Genomic DNA, 14,947 nt, shown 5'->3' on the forward strand with positions numbered 1-14,947 from the left:
CGCGAGCTCGGATTGGTCTCTCCTGTCCTCGTGACTTCAGGCCCCGCCCCACGTCCCTCCTCCGCATCCGTGCGGGGGAGCGGACGGTCCGGTGCTGAATGGGCGCGAGCGCGGCGCCGGGGACGGGCGGGGGCGCGGGGCCCGGGACTGGCGGCCGGCCGGCGCCCCCTCTCTAGCATGCGGACGAAGGCGGCGGGCGGCGCGGAGCGGCGTCCCCTGCAGCTGCGAACAGAGTCGGTGGCGGCGGCACCTGCCGGCCGAGGTAAGCGGCGCAGCCCCCTCCTCGGCGTAGCGGGGCCCGCGGGCTGGGGGCGGCGGCGGCGACTGCGGCGATCAGTCCCTGCCCCTACCTCGCTGGCCCCGGCGGCTCCGCCTCACACCCCGCGGGCAGCGCCTAGGGCACGGCGCCCCTAGACGCGCCTCGCGGGGGCGCGGGCTGAGAATCCTGGTCTCGGGCCCCGTGGACGGGGCAGGGGGCGCCGCGTCAGCGTGGACGTGGTTAGAGGCGCAGGGGTGAACCCCCAGGATGTCGGGTCCAGCCGCAGTGGCCTTTTCTCCCCCGGCTTGCCGCAGCGGCTCGGGGTTTAATTCATTGCTGGAAGCTTCCCGGCCGGCGGAGCCGAGTTAACTCATTATCCTGGAACGGGATTGAGGGACCCTTTGCAGGGTAATTAGCAGGTTCCCAAACTGCTCTTTGTATCCTTCGGAAAGGCACGATGTGTGGCGTCTGTAGGTAGAAATTCGGCAGTGACCTTCCTTGCCCCCTCTCTGCAGCCAGCCCTACTGAAGAGGCACGTTTTGGTGACCCTTTGCTTTCCTCTGAATTGTAGGGGACTTGACGTGGGCATGCATTCATTATACGCCCTTAGTGTGTAAGTAACGTAAGGTTTTCCGAGGGCATCTCTCAGAGGAATCGGGCGAATAGGGAGAGGAGGGATCTTGTCCCTGCTCCACAAGAGCTGGGTGACCTTGGCCGACACGGGTCCCCAGGTGGGGCTCTGTCTCCTGGTCTGTCCTGGGAGGCTTGAGCCGCTGATGGCTGTGGTCCCTTCCAGGCCTCTGGATCAGTGGTCCTGAACAAAGAATGTGTTGACCAGTGAAGAGAGGGCCCTGCAGATCAGGAGATAACTTGGAAAAATGAATTTGATATCCTCATGTCTTAATTCGTGTTCATGGCCTTTGCTTAATTAGTTATCATTCTTCTAAAAGAGAAAATAGTTTTATGTGCTGCGTTTAATCTGGCACCCTTTGGTTGCCTGCTTGTGGTGCCAAGCAGGGGGCTGGGTGCTGGGGTTACAGAGAGGAAGGAGACTCATCTCCAGCCCTCTGGTGTTTAGCCTCCCTCTCCTCTTGGTTTATAACTGCTAATCCTCTTCCACAGTGGGCTGCATGTCCTGAAACTGGAAGAGGAATCCATGCCTGTTGAGTGAAGGAGCACAGATTCAAAAACACCATCCGTTGTGGTTTCACTTGTGTAATCTGGAGAGTTCGACAGTTTAGAAGAATGTCTTACGTTTCTAGTCTTAGAGCTAGGATCACCTAAATTCTAACCAGTGCTTGGACAGGAGATGCCTGCGAGCTGCCAGAGCCCCATAACCAGGATGTCACGAGTATTTTTTCATGTCTGTCCATTATGTGCGTACTGCTGTTTTTGTAAAATGAAATGAACCTTAGTTATGATCTGTAGCCATTTCTTCCTCAGGCCAGAAAAGAAATGGGTGAGATGAGAAAGCATAAGGGGGTTAATGGAAGAGTGAGAGGGCCAACAGGCGTAAATTCCAAAAACTCAACGTTTAGGACTACATATTTTGAAAAAGCTTATGATTTTGGCACAAACTGCCAAGTTAGCCCCATGCTATTTGGCAGCAGTGGGGAAAATGTATCTAGCAGGTTGGCTCTGGGGAGGGGAATCAGACAATAAAAAGAGGTTCAGAGTTCTCTGTGGGAGTCCATCCAGGTGCTGGGGGGGCGGGCAGAGGAGTGTGTCTTGGAGCCAGCAGTTCCTGGGAGAAGGATCGAGGCTCATCTTCCACACCCTTCTAGCTCCTGAGGAACAATTTAATCTGAACTGCCTATGGAGGGTTGAGATCATTCCCAGAGGGCATGCTCTGTGTCTTTAGTCTAGCTGGGCAGTGTTGGCAGAATAAAACAGCTGGGAAGATACACAATGATAGTACAAACTCCCCAACTGCTGAGAAAGGAAAATCTAGGGCTGGATCAGCGTGAATGACTTGAGTTAGCAAAGGTGTTCAAGTCACCCGCCTGGTGTGGGAAGAAACCATAAATATGGTGCTGACAGGTGGGCTCCCCAAGGAGAGAGACTTTAAGCACACATGCTGGGGGGGGGGGGGGGAGAAAGGAAGTTGTGTATGGGAGTAAGAGACAAATGAGGTTAGAGGGGTCCAAAGACACTACCAGGCTTGTCTTACCTGGAGAGCTAGCTGGCTTGCTTGCTTCTTTCTTTCTTTCTTTGGCATACACAATAGAAAAGTAGACATACTGTAAGTGTACTGTTCACAAATGTTCTCCAAACTGAACACAGCCCTGCACTCAGATCAAGAAGCAGGAGCGCCCTATGTGCTTCCTGTGGGTCCCTACCTCCCCGAGGATCCTGCGGTGTCCGCCATCTTTCCTTATGAGTTAGGTTTCTGGTACTCACTCATGGTGCTGCCTCTCGTTGTAGTGTGCTCACTCTTGTTGCTGATTCCAGTCATTGGGTGAATAATAGATCACGTATTTATCCGTGCACTGTTGATGGACATTTGGGCAGTTTCCAGCATTTGGCTATCACACATATTGCTGTTACGACTGATGACTGTTCTCGTACCTATCTTTGGTATATATACGTATGCATTTCTGATGGGCTATGGTCAGTGTGTGATAAAGGGGCCATGGGCATGTGTACTCAGCTTTGGGAGCCTTAGGCAAAGCTATTTTATTCCAATTTTTGAATAATTACATAGTTATTAGTATATTGATCAATATGGTTATTAAATGGTAATTAGTGGTTACTTTTTATTAGTATAGGGTTAGTACATACTTCTATTAGCTGATGGATGCAACATTGACTTTTCACTAAGGAGAGAGGCAGGGGTCCCACCAGGAATCATGATCAGTTTCTACTTGGCTATGGCCCATGTCCCATATGCTCATGGCAAGTGCAGTTACCTCTATGCCCCAGTCTCCTAAGTCAGGCAGCAGGCTAGGCCGAGCTGAGGGGAACCCAAGAGCAATGTTGTCAGGGAAGAGTTTCTCTAGCCAAACTGCTTTATCATATCTCAGCTCTCAGCCTTCTTGCTGCAAACACTTCTGAGAACCTCTTCTCCCTCTGCTTTTGTACTATCATACTTTCTGTATTTGTTTCTACTTCTCTGATCTGCCTTCTCTGTACTTCTGGATTTCTGCTAAGAATTCCCCCACATCCTAAAGGAAAAGCCTATTTCTTGGTTATATATAAACTATATATAGTTTAAACTTGCCTATATAAACTAGGCAAGATAGTTTTGTTTTCTTCTTCTGGCATGGAAAAAATATCCAGGATTAAGTTATTGGATGGTTCACCAACTCCTAAAACCTACGAATCCTTCTCCTTTTCCTTTCAAGTTTTTAGTATCTGGAATCATAATAGTTAAGTATCATATGATATGATTAATTCAAAGAGAGAAATTTGGTAAAAAAAAATAACAAATGAAAAAGCTCTACGTTAGTGGAATAATAGTTTTGCCTTTTGAACATTAAGGCTGTTTTTAATACTGTCATGTTCATATTTAAAGGCTTAAATGTATTGAATTCAGAACAGAAATAGTTTTTCTATTATATGTGTACAATTCCTTCTTCCCTGGCCGCTTTTTCTCATGTTCTGTTTTTTCATTCTTTTCTGTCTTGTTTTTCATCTCCTTTCTGCTTTTCACAAACATCGTGGTCTCATTTCCTATCTAGACTCTAGCAGCAAGAGAGGAAGACAGAGTATGGTACTTCAGCAGGGCTGCTAACGCTCTCCTCTTTGCTTATTATTTTCTACAGCCAAGTCCTTAGTCTTCCAGGACTTGGTTGGTGTGGGCTCCTTGCTTATCCTTTCTCTAGACCAGTGCTGTCCAGTGAGAAGATAACCCAAGCCACACATAATTTAAAATTTTCTGGTAGCTACATTTAAAAAATTGAAAAGAAACAGGTACATCAGAGTTTCAATTTCTGAATAACATAAGAACTTATAAACTCATGCATCTGATAACACAGCTTCAAACTATATAACTAAAAAGTAACAGAAGGATTAAAAAAAGTTGACAAATCTGTCAGCATAATAGGAGATTTTAACACACATCTTTGAGTAACTGATAGAACAAGCTGACTGAAAATAAATAAGGGATTATTCCAGCAAGCAATATGCTTGATCACACTGATTATATAGAAAACAGGAAGTGAAGGTTATACTTTGAGTATATACCTGGTCATGAAGTAAATCCTAACATATCCTAACATATTTAAAAGAATCAGTATCATACAGACCAGGTTCTCTGAACATAATGCAACTAAATTATATCCATTTTAAAAAATACTTTGAAAAATTTGAATTTGAAAATATTTAAATTTGAAAGATAATAATAATAAACATATATGTCAAAACCTGTGGGATGAGTTGTACACTTAAAAAAAACTTGTGAGGTGCAACTAACTTGGTGTTTAGGGGAAATGTACAGTCTTAATTGCTCATATTAACATGAAAAACAGCAAAAAGTAATGATTTAATTAGCTAAATTAAGAAGTTAGGAACATAGCCATTAAAATAGATCAAATGAGGGGTGGCCCCGGTGGCTCAGTTGGGGATATCAAGAGTCGGACGCTTAACCAACTAAGCCACCCAGGCACCCCATGAAATTAATTTTAATAAAATATTTTAGTTAACCCAATATGTCCACTATATTATGAAATCAATATAAAAACTGTTAGTGAGGAATTTTACATTCTTCTGTTCAAACTCAGTCTTCAAAGCCCTGTGTGCATCTCACTTATATAGAGCCCATCTCGATTTGGTTTGGCCACATATGAAGTACTTAACGGCCACATGTGGTTAGTGGCAACTGCATTGGACAGCACAGCTCTGCATCTTTGCCTGTAAACATTGAGCTGATTTGTCTTGATAAAGGGGCCAGTCAGAGCTCATTCTGGTGGTGGGTGGGGTTCAGGTGCCTGCCAAGCGAATCTAGGATCAGAGGAATCTCGCAGTGTTTCTTGGTTGACAAAGAGGCAGTGGGGCTCTTTGTGAAAATCCTCTTGTTAAACTCAACCCCCTCCCAATGCACCCACATGCTACAACACATAGATAGGACAGGAGAAAAGATAAATGCTGTACTGACTCCCTTTATCCTCACCTGTTCCAGACATGTTTTATGTATGTGTGTCATGTTTTGCATGTCTATGTCATTTTATATATTTATGTATGTCAGCTCACTTAATTTTCACAAAAGCCATGTGACTTTGGTGTCATTATTATCCCCATTGTACAAATGAGGATTTTGAGGCTCAGAGAAGTTAAGAAACTGTAGGGGACAGAGCTTAGAGGAAGGGTCTAGGGGGCATTCTGATTCAGGCAGTCTACCCTGGAGGTGGTGAGGAGGCACCAGCCTCCCTCCCATGCTTGAGAACAGCTCCTGTCGCAGTTCTTGAGAAGGTCACCTGTGGTGGCTGAGATGGCTCTGTTCCCGGTACAGGCTGGTGCATTCCCCCGGACACCATCATCACTCCCCTGAGTCTCCACAGCAGCCTCCTAACTGGTCTCAGGGCACAGGAGGACTTCCCCATTCCTAGTCTGACCTCAGGAGAGCTCCCTCCAAAATCCAATCCCAGTTCACTCCCTGCCCCCCACCCCTCCCTGTTGCTCCTTTTATCTCAGGATAAAATTCCAACCTGCCTCGGCATGGCCTGCTTCTTTTTTTCTAGCTTCTCTCAGCCCATTATTCCCTCCTGGGCTGGACCCTCAGAAACTCCATGCCAAGTTTTCCCCTCAGTGCCTGCTGTTCCCGCCCAGGTGACCCCTGTCTGCCCATGTCCACCGAGCCCTACTCTTTCCTTCCTGGGAGGGCCTTTTCTAACCCCTTCCCAGACACACATCCCTCCCCAAATCTAAAACATCTTGTAATGCAGCCTTCCTGTCCCATGCAGGATAAATTTGAAAGAAACACTGTGGAAATAATGACTGTGGTCAGTGGTGGTCGATCTGCTTGTCTGAGTTTCGTTTTGCTGGTTGCTATAGCCCCAGGCCCATATTCCCAGCCTGACGGAAACTGGTTATGTGAGTGGCAGCAGGCCTCCTTAGGGGCCTGCCCAAATAATAGCTTCCCAAATATTTGGAGCAGAGAGTAAAAGGGATGTGTATGGGGCATAAAAGGAAATTATCTGTTTTAACCCTGTCCCTTACAGACCTGAATATGTGTTGTTGGTGTTAAGAGTTCAAACATATTTCACTCGTTCTGAGCTTAAAGGGGCCCAAACAAAACTTTCCTTCTCCTTCTATAGGATTTTTTCCTCTCCTTCAGTCTCAAAACTGCCCAGGCCTGCCAGACTCCAGGTTCCAGTTGCAGTCCCTCTAGTCCCTTTTCTAGGGTCATTACCGCCTTCTGATTTGGGTTTTACGGGACTAGTCTGCTTTTTCTAGGACTGTGAGGTTTATCAAATCCTGGATAATTGCGTAAACTGTCTTCACCTTCCCTTCCCTTCAGGTCTGGTTTGGCGATGTCACTTTTGTAATGCCAGGATGCAGGAACCCAACACGTGTGTGTGTGTGTGTGTGTGTGTGTGTGTGTGTGTGTGTGTGTGTGTGTGTGTGTTGGGAGGATCCTGGTTCTTTTAGGGCTCGGGCTCGTACACACACTTTCCCATCATCATATACCCTGTGTTTCCCATTTTACTCAGGTTTGGGGGAAGGTCCCCATGTTGGAGCCTGTTTATGTCGGGTCCCAGAGTTGCTTTTGTTAATTGTCAATTCTACGGATTTTCATTTTCCCCAGTTTATTACTCATTCAGCCCAACTACCTGTATTTTCTTTAAATCAAGAGAGAAATCTTCTGGTAAAAAGGGGGCCTGGATGGCTTAGTCGGTTAAGTCAGGTCATGACCCAGGCTCCCTGCTCCGCAGGGGGTCTGCTTCTCCCTCTCCCTCCACCCTTCTCCCCAACCTCCACTGGTGCTCTCTCTTGTGCTTTCTCTCTCAAATAAAAAAAGAAAAAAGAAAAAAAAGGTAGCTTCTAGGTTTTGCTCTGTTCGTGGTATTCATGGGGTCACCCCAGGCTTGTGCTCCAGGAACATGTTCTGCATGTATAATTTGCTGCCACAGGGCACCCCCCCCCCCCGCCCCGCTATTATGTAAGGTGTTTTCTTAGAGCTTGGAGGGACCCAGAAAGGAGGGCGGTTCTATGAGCAGTTTTCCTCAGTTTACTCCAGTGTCCCGTCTCATTCCCTCTGGCCTCCTCTGAGGGGTACCCTCACCCCTGTCATTCAGTCATCCCAGAGAATGGTGGCACCATGGGGTGCCCTTCTGCATAGGCTTTGCTTTCTTTCCTTCTCCTTCCTGGCCTGAGTTTGTTAATGCAGGCCAGATCTCAGCTGGCCGGGCGCTAGAGGAGCCCCTGCCGGCTTGGTCCATCCTCCATGTCTCGTGATCAGCCTCCTTCTCACTGCACCTGCTCTGGCTCAGCTTCCCCAGCTCCCGCAGCTGCAGCGACCTCCATGACCTCTCCCCTTGGCCTCCTTCCTTTCAGTGGGAGCTGGGCGCCCCCTCTCCAGAACTGCTTAGGGCCGCCGGTGCCGCCTCCTCTGGGGCCAGTTTGGAGGGCCTGGTTCCTTCTCAGCCACATCTTCTGCCTCTCTCACCAGGTCCCCTGTGATTGGGTCTGTCTCTCTGGGCATTTTGGCATGGCCCTCCTTCCCTCTGGAATGCCTCTTCCTCTCTTCTGTCTCTGAAGTCTTGCTCATCCTTTAGGGACTCATTTGCCCATCATCTCCTCAGGAAAGCTTCCCTGCTGTCTGTGAGGGAAGTGACGGTTTCTGGGTGGCCCTCTGTCATGGTGCTGTTTGGTGTTTGGGGTGTGAAGGGATTTTCGCTTTTCTTGGCTGGATTATTCATTTAAAGAAGAAAGGGCCGTGCCATATTTATCTTTATATCCCCAGTGCCTGGTGCCTTATTAAATGTTTATTTAAAGAATTATTAGGGAAATAGAGCAAATTATCCCATGGTCTGCACCAGCCCCCTGCAACTGGGCTCTGTAGGAGAATTAAGCCATCCTACTCTAAGGCAGCCATCGTGGATAATGAATTAACTTCTCTTCTGTGCTTCTGGAAAGATTCTAGTTATAGGCCATCCTTGGGAGAATTGAGAAAATAGCTTTTCACTTCCTTTTCTGTTGGGCCTAATTCTCCAGTGGAGCCCAGCTTGAAGAAGGCTGGTGTGGACAGCTTGATCCCAGCCCTGATAAAAATATACGTTACCAAGAGCAAAGACTGACAGAAGTTAGAAGATAAACCTGAATGTTAAGGGTGGGTATTACTGGGTTGTGGTATGATAACCAGGATGTGATTTCAAAACGTTCTTCCACTGTCAAAGAATTTCTGAAGTTTCTCACTTTGTGATAATACAGCTATAAAAAAATACTTCTTAAATAAGCCAAGTCAGAGTTCCTAAGCTTGACTGTGGCTTATCTAAGGCAGGAGAGAGTTGGGGTGTTTGTTTTCAAACATACCTTCCTGCACCATGCCATGGCATGCCACAAGTCACCGGGCTGAGCTCCCAGCATTGCCCCTGGAGAATTGGGTCCTAAGGTGGGGATGACTCCAGCCATCAACTCTCTGGACATGGGTGTCTCTTTTGACCACGATGGGACACCTCGTGAATTGAAGGGCTGAGTTTCCAGCAGGCATGGCTCACCATGAAAGAAACTAGCATGCTCATGGATGCTCAGGGATACTCTCAAAAGTAAATCTAGTCGTGTTTTTGTTTTTTCTCCTTAATTGCTAGGACTGAACCTAAGCCAGAGTTATTTGAATTAAGTCTCACATGCTAATTCTTTCTCCAAAGCATTCCTTCAACCAGCCCTAGTTTTTTTCCCCTGAAGTTTGACCTTGTTTGTCCTCACATAGGATTTTTTCCCTTATTGGGGCAAAAAATCCACCTGTGGGTGCTGAACTAGGCATTTGATGAGGAAGGGGATATTTACTTTGTCTGAGTATCATCCACAAGTTACTTAGTAATTACCAAGGAAAAATAGTAGCTTTACAGTGGAGAAACCTGCCTTCCACCACTTCAACCGGTAGATCAAATTTAACATCACCAGGAGCAGGACAGATCAGCGTTATTGCCTCTTGAGAAAAGGCATCGAGAGGAGCCCAGCATTAGTCTGTGATATTTTGGCCCAAAATGTATACTTGAATCTAAACATGAAGAAGTAGGCAAATCTACACTGACGGACATCCTATAAAAGAACTGGGCTGTACTTGTCAAAAAAATGCCAAGGTCATGAAAAATAAAGCAACTGTTTCAGGTTAAGGGGGGTTGAAAAGATATGACAGTTGAATGGCAACATGTGATCCTTTTTGCTCCAAGTTCATTATTGGAACTACTCAAGAAATTTGTATCAGGTCTTTAGATGGTATTGAAGCAACAGTTCCCTGATTTTTATCATTATGTTGTGGTTATGTAAGGAAATATCTCCATCTTTAGGAAATACTAAAATATTGGGGGGGGATATGTCATGTTTTCAACTACTTTCAAACAGTTAAAAAGGTAATGTGCATATTCTCTTGTATGATAAAGAATGACAGAGCAAATGTGGTAGATTGTTAACAGTTGGGGAATCTGGGTGAAAGGTGTATAGGAATTTTTTGTACTGTTCTTGCCATCTTTCTGTCAGTTTGAGGTTATGTCGAAAAATAGAGCTTAACACTTCAGAAGACCACAGGTCATTGTGCTGTGGCCAGTCTAGCAACAGAGGGCACGTGGGGGCTTTTCAGGGGGTCTCCCCTTTCCCTGGTCAATAGTGAAGTCATTTCGTGTAACGCTGAACTCTCTTTGCCGTTGGGTTGGCTCTCCCTGGCATCGGCGGAAAACGGGGTGGAAGAGCATTAATGGTGCAGCTTTGCCTGATGGGAAGGTGTCTTTCTTCCGCTGTCTGCTGCTGCTCCTGTTCTAGAGACTTCACTCCTGCTGGCTGTCCTCGGATAGCTCTGATCCCCACCTTTGCTTGGTTTAGACTTCGGTCCTGCTTCCCCCACCCCACCTACAGCTGTCCTGCAGAAGAGGCTTCACAGGCAGACTGTAGCTTCAGAAATATATTTCAACACAGTGGAGAGTGTTGATGCATGAGCTCAGCACAGTTGACCAAGATGCTCCGGTCGAGTGCTTGCCAGCAAAGAAGGCACCAGGCCCTCAGATGATGTGCCTTACCCAAAGCCTTGGCATCAGCGCATTAAAGATAGCCCTCCCTCCTGCCTTGACAGACCCTCAGTTTAGATGATCTGGCAGAAATCCTGCATTTACTCTGTTCTGTGTGAGGGGGGGTCCTTTTCCACCCCCCCCTGCCTTTTATGCTGTTTAGGGCAACCTTCTCTGCTGTGGCTGGAGTCTCTCCTGGGGGGCAAGGGTGGCGGGGGCAGTTCTTGGATTCCAAAGGGGAGCTCTGAGTTAGGACCTAAGGAGGGTGTGTGGGTGGGTCTGTGTATCAGAATTTGCAGAGAGGAGTTCCTGGGAAACCATCCAGCGCTGGGGAACAGACCATGATAAGAACACTGAAACTTCTATTCCTCCTTGCTGTCTGTCTTTCCTTTCCAGCTCTTTCCCTGTCCCCCAGCCCCAGTCCGTTTTCTCCACACGGTGTCCCCCCCAACTCTCTTTCCCTTTTTATTATTTTTTTTAATCCATCTCCCTCCACTTATTCCAGTTTCCTATTTCTCTCTTGTAAATGGTCATCATGTAGGAGCATCCATTGAATCAGCTAAGTTTTATGTTTCCTGTTCTTACTTTAAAAGTAGGTGAGACTCATAAATCCTAGTGGAAGAAGAGGCAGTGGAAATGTTCTCCTCCAACCCTGCTTTTTACGTATTAGCAAGCATCCTATAAGGGGTGACTTGTCCATTATCAAATTGCCAAACTATTGACTCTTTTATCTCTTTCCTCTCCTCCTAAAAAACAAAAAACAAAAGCAAACCAGATCCAGCTGCCCCTTTTATTTCCCATGGAGATGGGTGGGACAGTCATTTGACTTTATCTCTGTTCCTCAGCGTGCGAGCACACACACAGAGCGATTCCCATCCCTGTTCTCCCTGCATCAGATGTGCTTTGGACACTTCACAAATGCCCAGTGGTTGTGATATCTGGACACAGGGAAGGATCTGGTTTTCCTGTCCGCCTCTTGTGAGGACCATGCCAACTTTGGGTTAGCTGTTCTGCAGGGACCTGGGTGCAGGCCTCCGATGAGTGCCTTGATTCATTTGTCACTTCCTTCCTGCAGCAAGGGTTTAGAGCCTTTTCTGTGCTAGGCCCTGTTGCAGGTCTTGAGGTTATAGCAATGAACGAAATCGCTAGAGCCCCCTTTTCTCGGAAGTTTATATTTAGTGGGGAGAGCAGACAATAGGCAAATAGGTATGAGTAGTAATGAGTGCAGTGAAGTAAAGCAGGAGTGAGTAGCAGCGCTAGGGGTGGGAACACGATTTTACAAGGAAGGCGATTTTTGGGCAAACACCAGAATAAAGAGGGTGAAGAAGAGAGCCACCTGGAGGCGGGGCGGAGGCAAGTGAAGACCCTGAGGTTGGAGGTGGGAGCGGGAGGCCTCTAGGCTGAAGGGGAGTGAGGAGGAGGGGAATGAGAGAGAGAGGTGGGGAGGGGAGAGGGTTCTGGATTTGATCCTGCGAGAGGCGCCGCCCTGTCAACATCTTTGTCACCTCGAGAAAATCTTGGAGAAATACCATGTGCAGTTCCTGGGTATGTTCTAATTTTGGAGAATGTTTATGTATTCTGAGGACTCGGAATTAATTGCCTTAGCACTTTAAAAAAAAAAAGATATTATTTATTTATTTGAGAGAGAGAGAGCATGAGCAGAGGGAAGAGGAGAGGGAGAAGCAAACTCCCCCCTGAGAGGGGAGCTAGAGGTGGGGAGGGGGGCTCCATCCCAGGACCCTGGCGTCATGACCCGAGCCAAAGGCAGCCGCTTAACTGACTGAGCCACCCAGGCGTCCCTGCTACAGCACTTTTAAACTCGTAGAAAGCCAGCAGTTGAATGACAGTCACGATGTATTCTCAACCATAGAGGAATACTGGTTGATTAGTAGGAGGTTCAAAAGTGTACCTCAGAATCACAGATGTGCTTGCATTTTAGTTGGTGATCAAAATTAGTAGAGTGTAGACTACATTCAGGAAGCAACACTTTTGTTTTCCATTTCAGAAAACAGGTCCTCGTACAACTGCACAGTTGGTAGGAGGATCTGAAAGTCTTTAGGCTAACGGTACAAATTTAATCTGTTGTTAATTACAGCTCTAAGGAACTAGCTGCAGAGTTTCTCAAAGTGCCACGCCCACATAACTCGAGGGACTTGGTTAAACTGCACATGGGGTGTCCTTCCTTGGTCCTACTGGGTGGGACACTGTGGGGTGAGGTCTGGGACCCTGCGTCCTTCACAGCCCCCTCCCGTGGCTCCTGGGCCTGGTCAGCTTGCAGAACCCACTGGCCAGGGCAGTGGTGGAGGCACTGATTATTTGTTTGTTTATTTCTATTTACTTAAACAATAGACACTTATTTCTCAGTTCTGGAGTTGGGGAGTCCATGATCAAGACACTGGCAGATCCTGTGTCTGGTGAGAGCCCCTTCCTGGTTCATAGAGAACCATCCCTCCCTGTTCTCATCTGGTGGAAGGCACTGATAAGTTCTTTGGAACAAATCCTAGAAGATGGGAGGTGGTTGGGTGTGGTCTCAGCAGCAGAGCTCAAACGCACACTTCCTTTGTGGTTTTGAACACACGGGAAACTTCATATTCCTAAAAGACAAGTAAGACACTGCCTGCCCAGTAGAAACAGGAAAGGACCGTGCAGAGAATTTACCCCCTTTGGTGGTGGGAGGGGAGTGGGGTGGTTAATGGTACGCTGTGTGGGTCGCTTGGATCCAGGAAGGCACGTATGTGCCTTCCATCCCGGGCATACCTTGCTGCTGTGTGAATGCAGGCCTGTGCCTGCTTGTTGGCCGGCATGTTGTACAGGTGAGAACACGACCACTTACCTTGATGAATCAGGTTTCTTCAGACCCAGCCACCCAAACCAAACATTAAAAAGACTACATACCGAAACTCAAGCATTTTCAGTTTGTCATCCATGGTCTTGAGTTGTCAGTTTTTGCAGTGTTTAATAACCCTCAGTACTTTAAAAATGTGGCGATGTTTGGAATTTTAATATAGACAATGATTTTATTCCAGTGGGTAATGTCAGGGGCAATTCCCCCCCCCCCCCCCCGCCAAGGGGACATTCAGCAATGTCTGGAGATGGCTTGTTGTCACAGCTGGGGAAGGGGAGGACCAGAGATGCTACTAAACTTCATCCACAAGACGCCCTACACGAAATAGTCTTCTACAACAAAGAATTACCCAGCCCCAAATGTCAGCCATGCTAAGGGTGGAGAAACCTTGCAAAAGATAATTGTATGCCTCTTTTTCTTTTCCTTTTTCTTTTTTTAAAGATTTTTTTTTTATTTGAGAGAGAGAGAGCATGTGAGAGGGAGGGGCAAAGGGAGAGGGAGAGAGAATTTCAAGCAGACTTCCCACTGAGCCTGGAGCCCAATGTGGGGCTTGACCCCATGACCCTAAGATCTTCCCCTGAGCCAAAACCAAGAGTCGGACGCTCCCCCGGCTGACTGCCCAGGCGCCCCCATAACATGAGTTATGTCTTAGGGTTCTAAGTGAGCTTTCATACGAACAAAATTTCCACAGCTAGAACTGGTTTGGAATTAGCCACCTAGATTGTCTGCTTGGGGGAATAAGGAGGACAGGTTGACTCCTGGAATCAGTAGGAGAGGAATAACATGTCCCTGATGGCTCTGGAAGCCACAGGCAAGGCTCTGGCCTGGTGTAGTCTTGAGCTTTTCTGGTGAAAACACTGCTCCCCTACTCTCCGCGGCCTCTCCCTGGAGGGTGAGAGTAGGAGAAAGTTGATTGGAGAATTTCACTTGGACCCGTTGTTCTGCAGATCCCAGGCCCCAGCCCTGCCATGTTTGCCCATGCCCACAGATGGGTTTGCGCTTTGGCGAGCCGGCCTGGGGAGTCAGCTCTGGGACTAAACTGTGTGTGTGTGCATGGGATGGCAGAAAGCACACCTCTGAAGTCTCCTCGGTCCCACATCGCGTGCCCCCCACCCCCACCCCGTGGATACGTTCATGTTCTCACTCCCCTCAACCTTGGGTTTCTGGAAGGAAGGGACTCATTCCAGACTCTGTCAGGCCATCTCTGCATTTTCACAGAATTGATGAAGTGAACTTTTAGAAATCACCTCTTTTTGCTGCGGGCACCCATATTACTTATTTAGGGTAAAGCAATTTAAAATGCATTTTGCTTAGGAACTAGCATGCTGCTTTCTTTAATAATTGGAATTTCAGACTGTGTTGAACCCAGGTGTGGAATCGTCAAGTCAGAGTTACTGATTTTGCTTAATATTTCCTTTTCTGATTTCTAGCAGTCCGCCCTGTGCTGCTTCCTTTCCTCCCCAGCCCCTGGCAGGCAGGTTTCCCGGGGTAAAGACAGCTCTGCACTTTGTCTTCTGCTTGGGGACCTTATCTCTATAGAGCAGTCTTAACTACCACCTTTACCCAGATGCCCCAGGACCTTATCTCAGTCGTGGTATATCTTACGATTGACCACTACACATCCCCCCTTTCCTTCCTTACCAACAGAACCCTCATTTTGTTTGGGGAAGCAGCCAGCCCAGC

The 14,947-nt window shown here is 47.4% G+C and overlaps 1 protein-coding gene across 3 annotated transcripts in view; it reads left to right on the forward strand.

Annotated features, from left to right (window-relative positions):
• The first annotated feature begins 72 nt into the window (after positions 1-72).
• The window catches only part of ST3GAL5 (ST3 beta-galactoside alpha-2,3-sialyltransferase 5), a 49,372-nt gene continuing 34,497 nt past the window's right edge, over positions 73-14,947 (forward strand). Inside the window, exon 1 of one of the 3 annotated variants that reach the window (XM_045979362.1) lies at positions 73-262. In XM_045979362.1, coding sequence (XP_045835318.1) covers positions 178-262 — 85 coding nt within the window. In that variant the 5' untranslated portion in view covers positions 73-177. Of the gene's footprint in view, positions 263-11,676; positions 11,773-11,944; positions 11,965-14,947 lie in introns of those variants that run through there. The other 2 variants (XM_045979363.1, XM_045979364.1) reach the window with 2 other exon arrangements.

The sequence above is a fragment of the Meles meles genome, chromosome 15 (genome assembly GCF_922984935.1).
Source record: "Meles meles chromosome 15, mMelMel3.1 paternal haplotype, whole genome shotgun sequence".
Classification (NCBI taxonomy): domain Eukaryota; kingdom Metazoa; phylum Chordata; class Mammalia; order Carnivora; family Mustelidae; genus Meles; species Meles meles.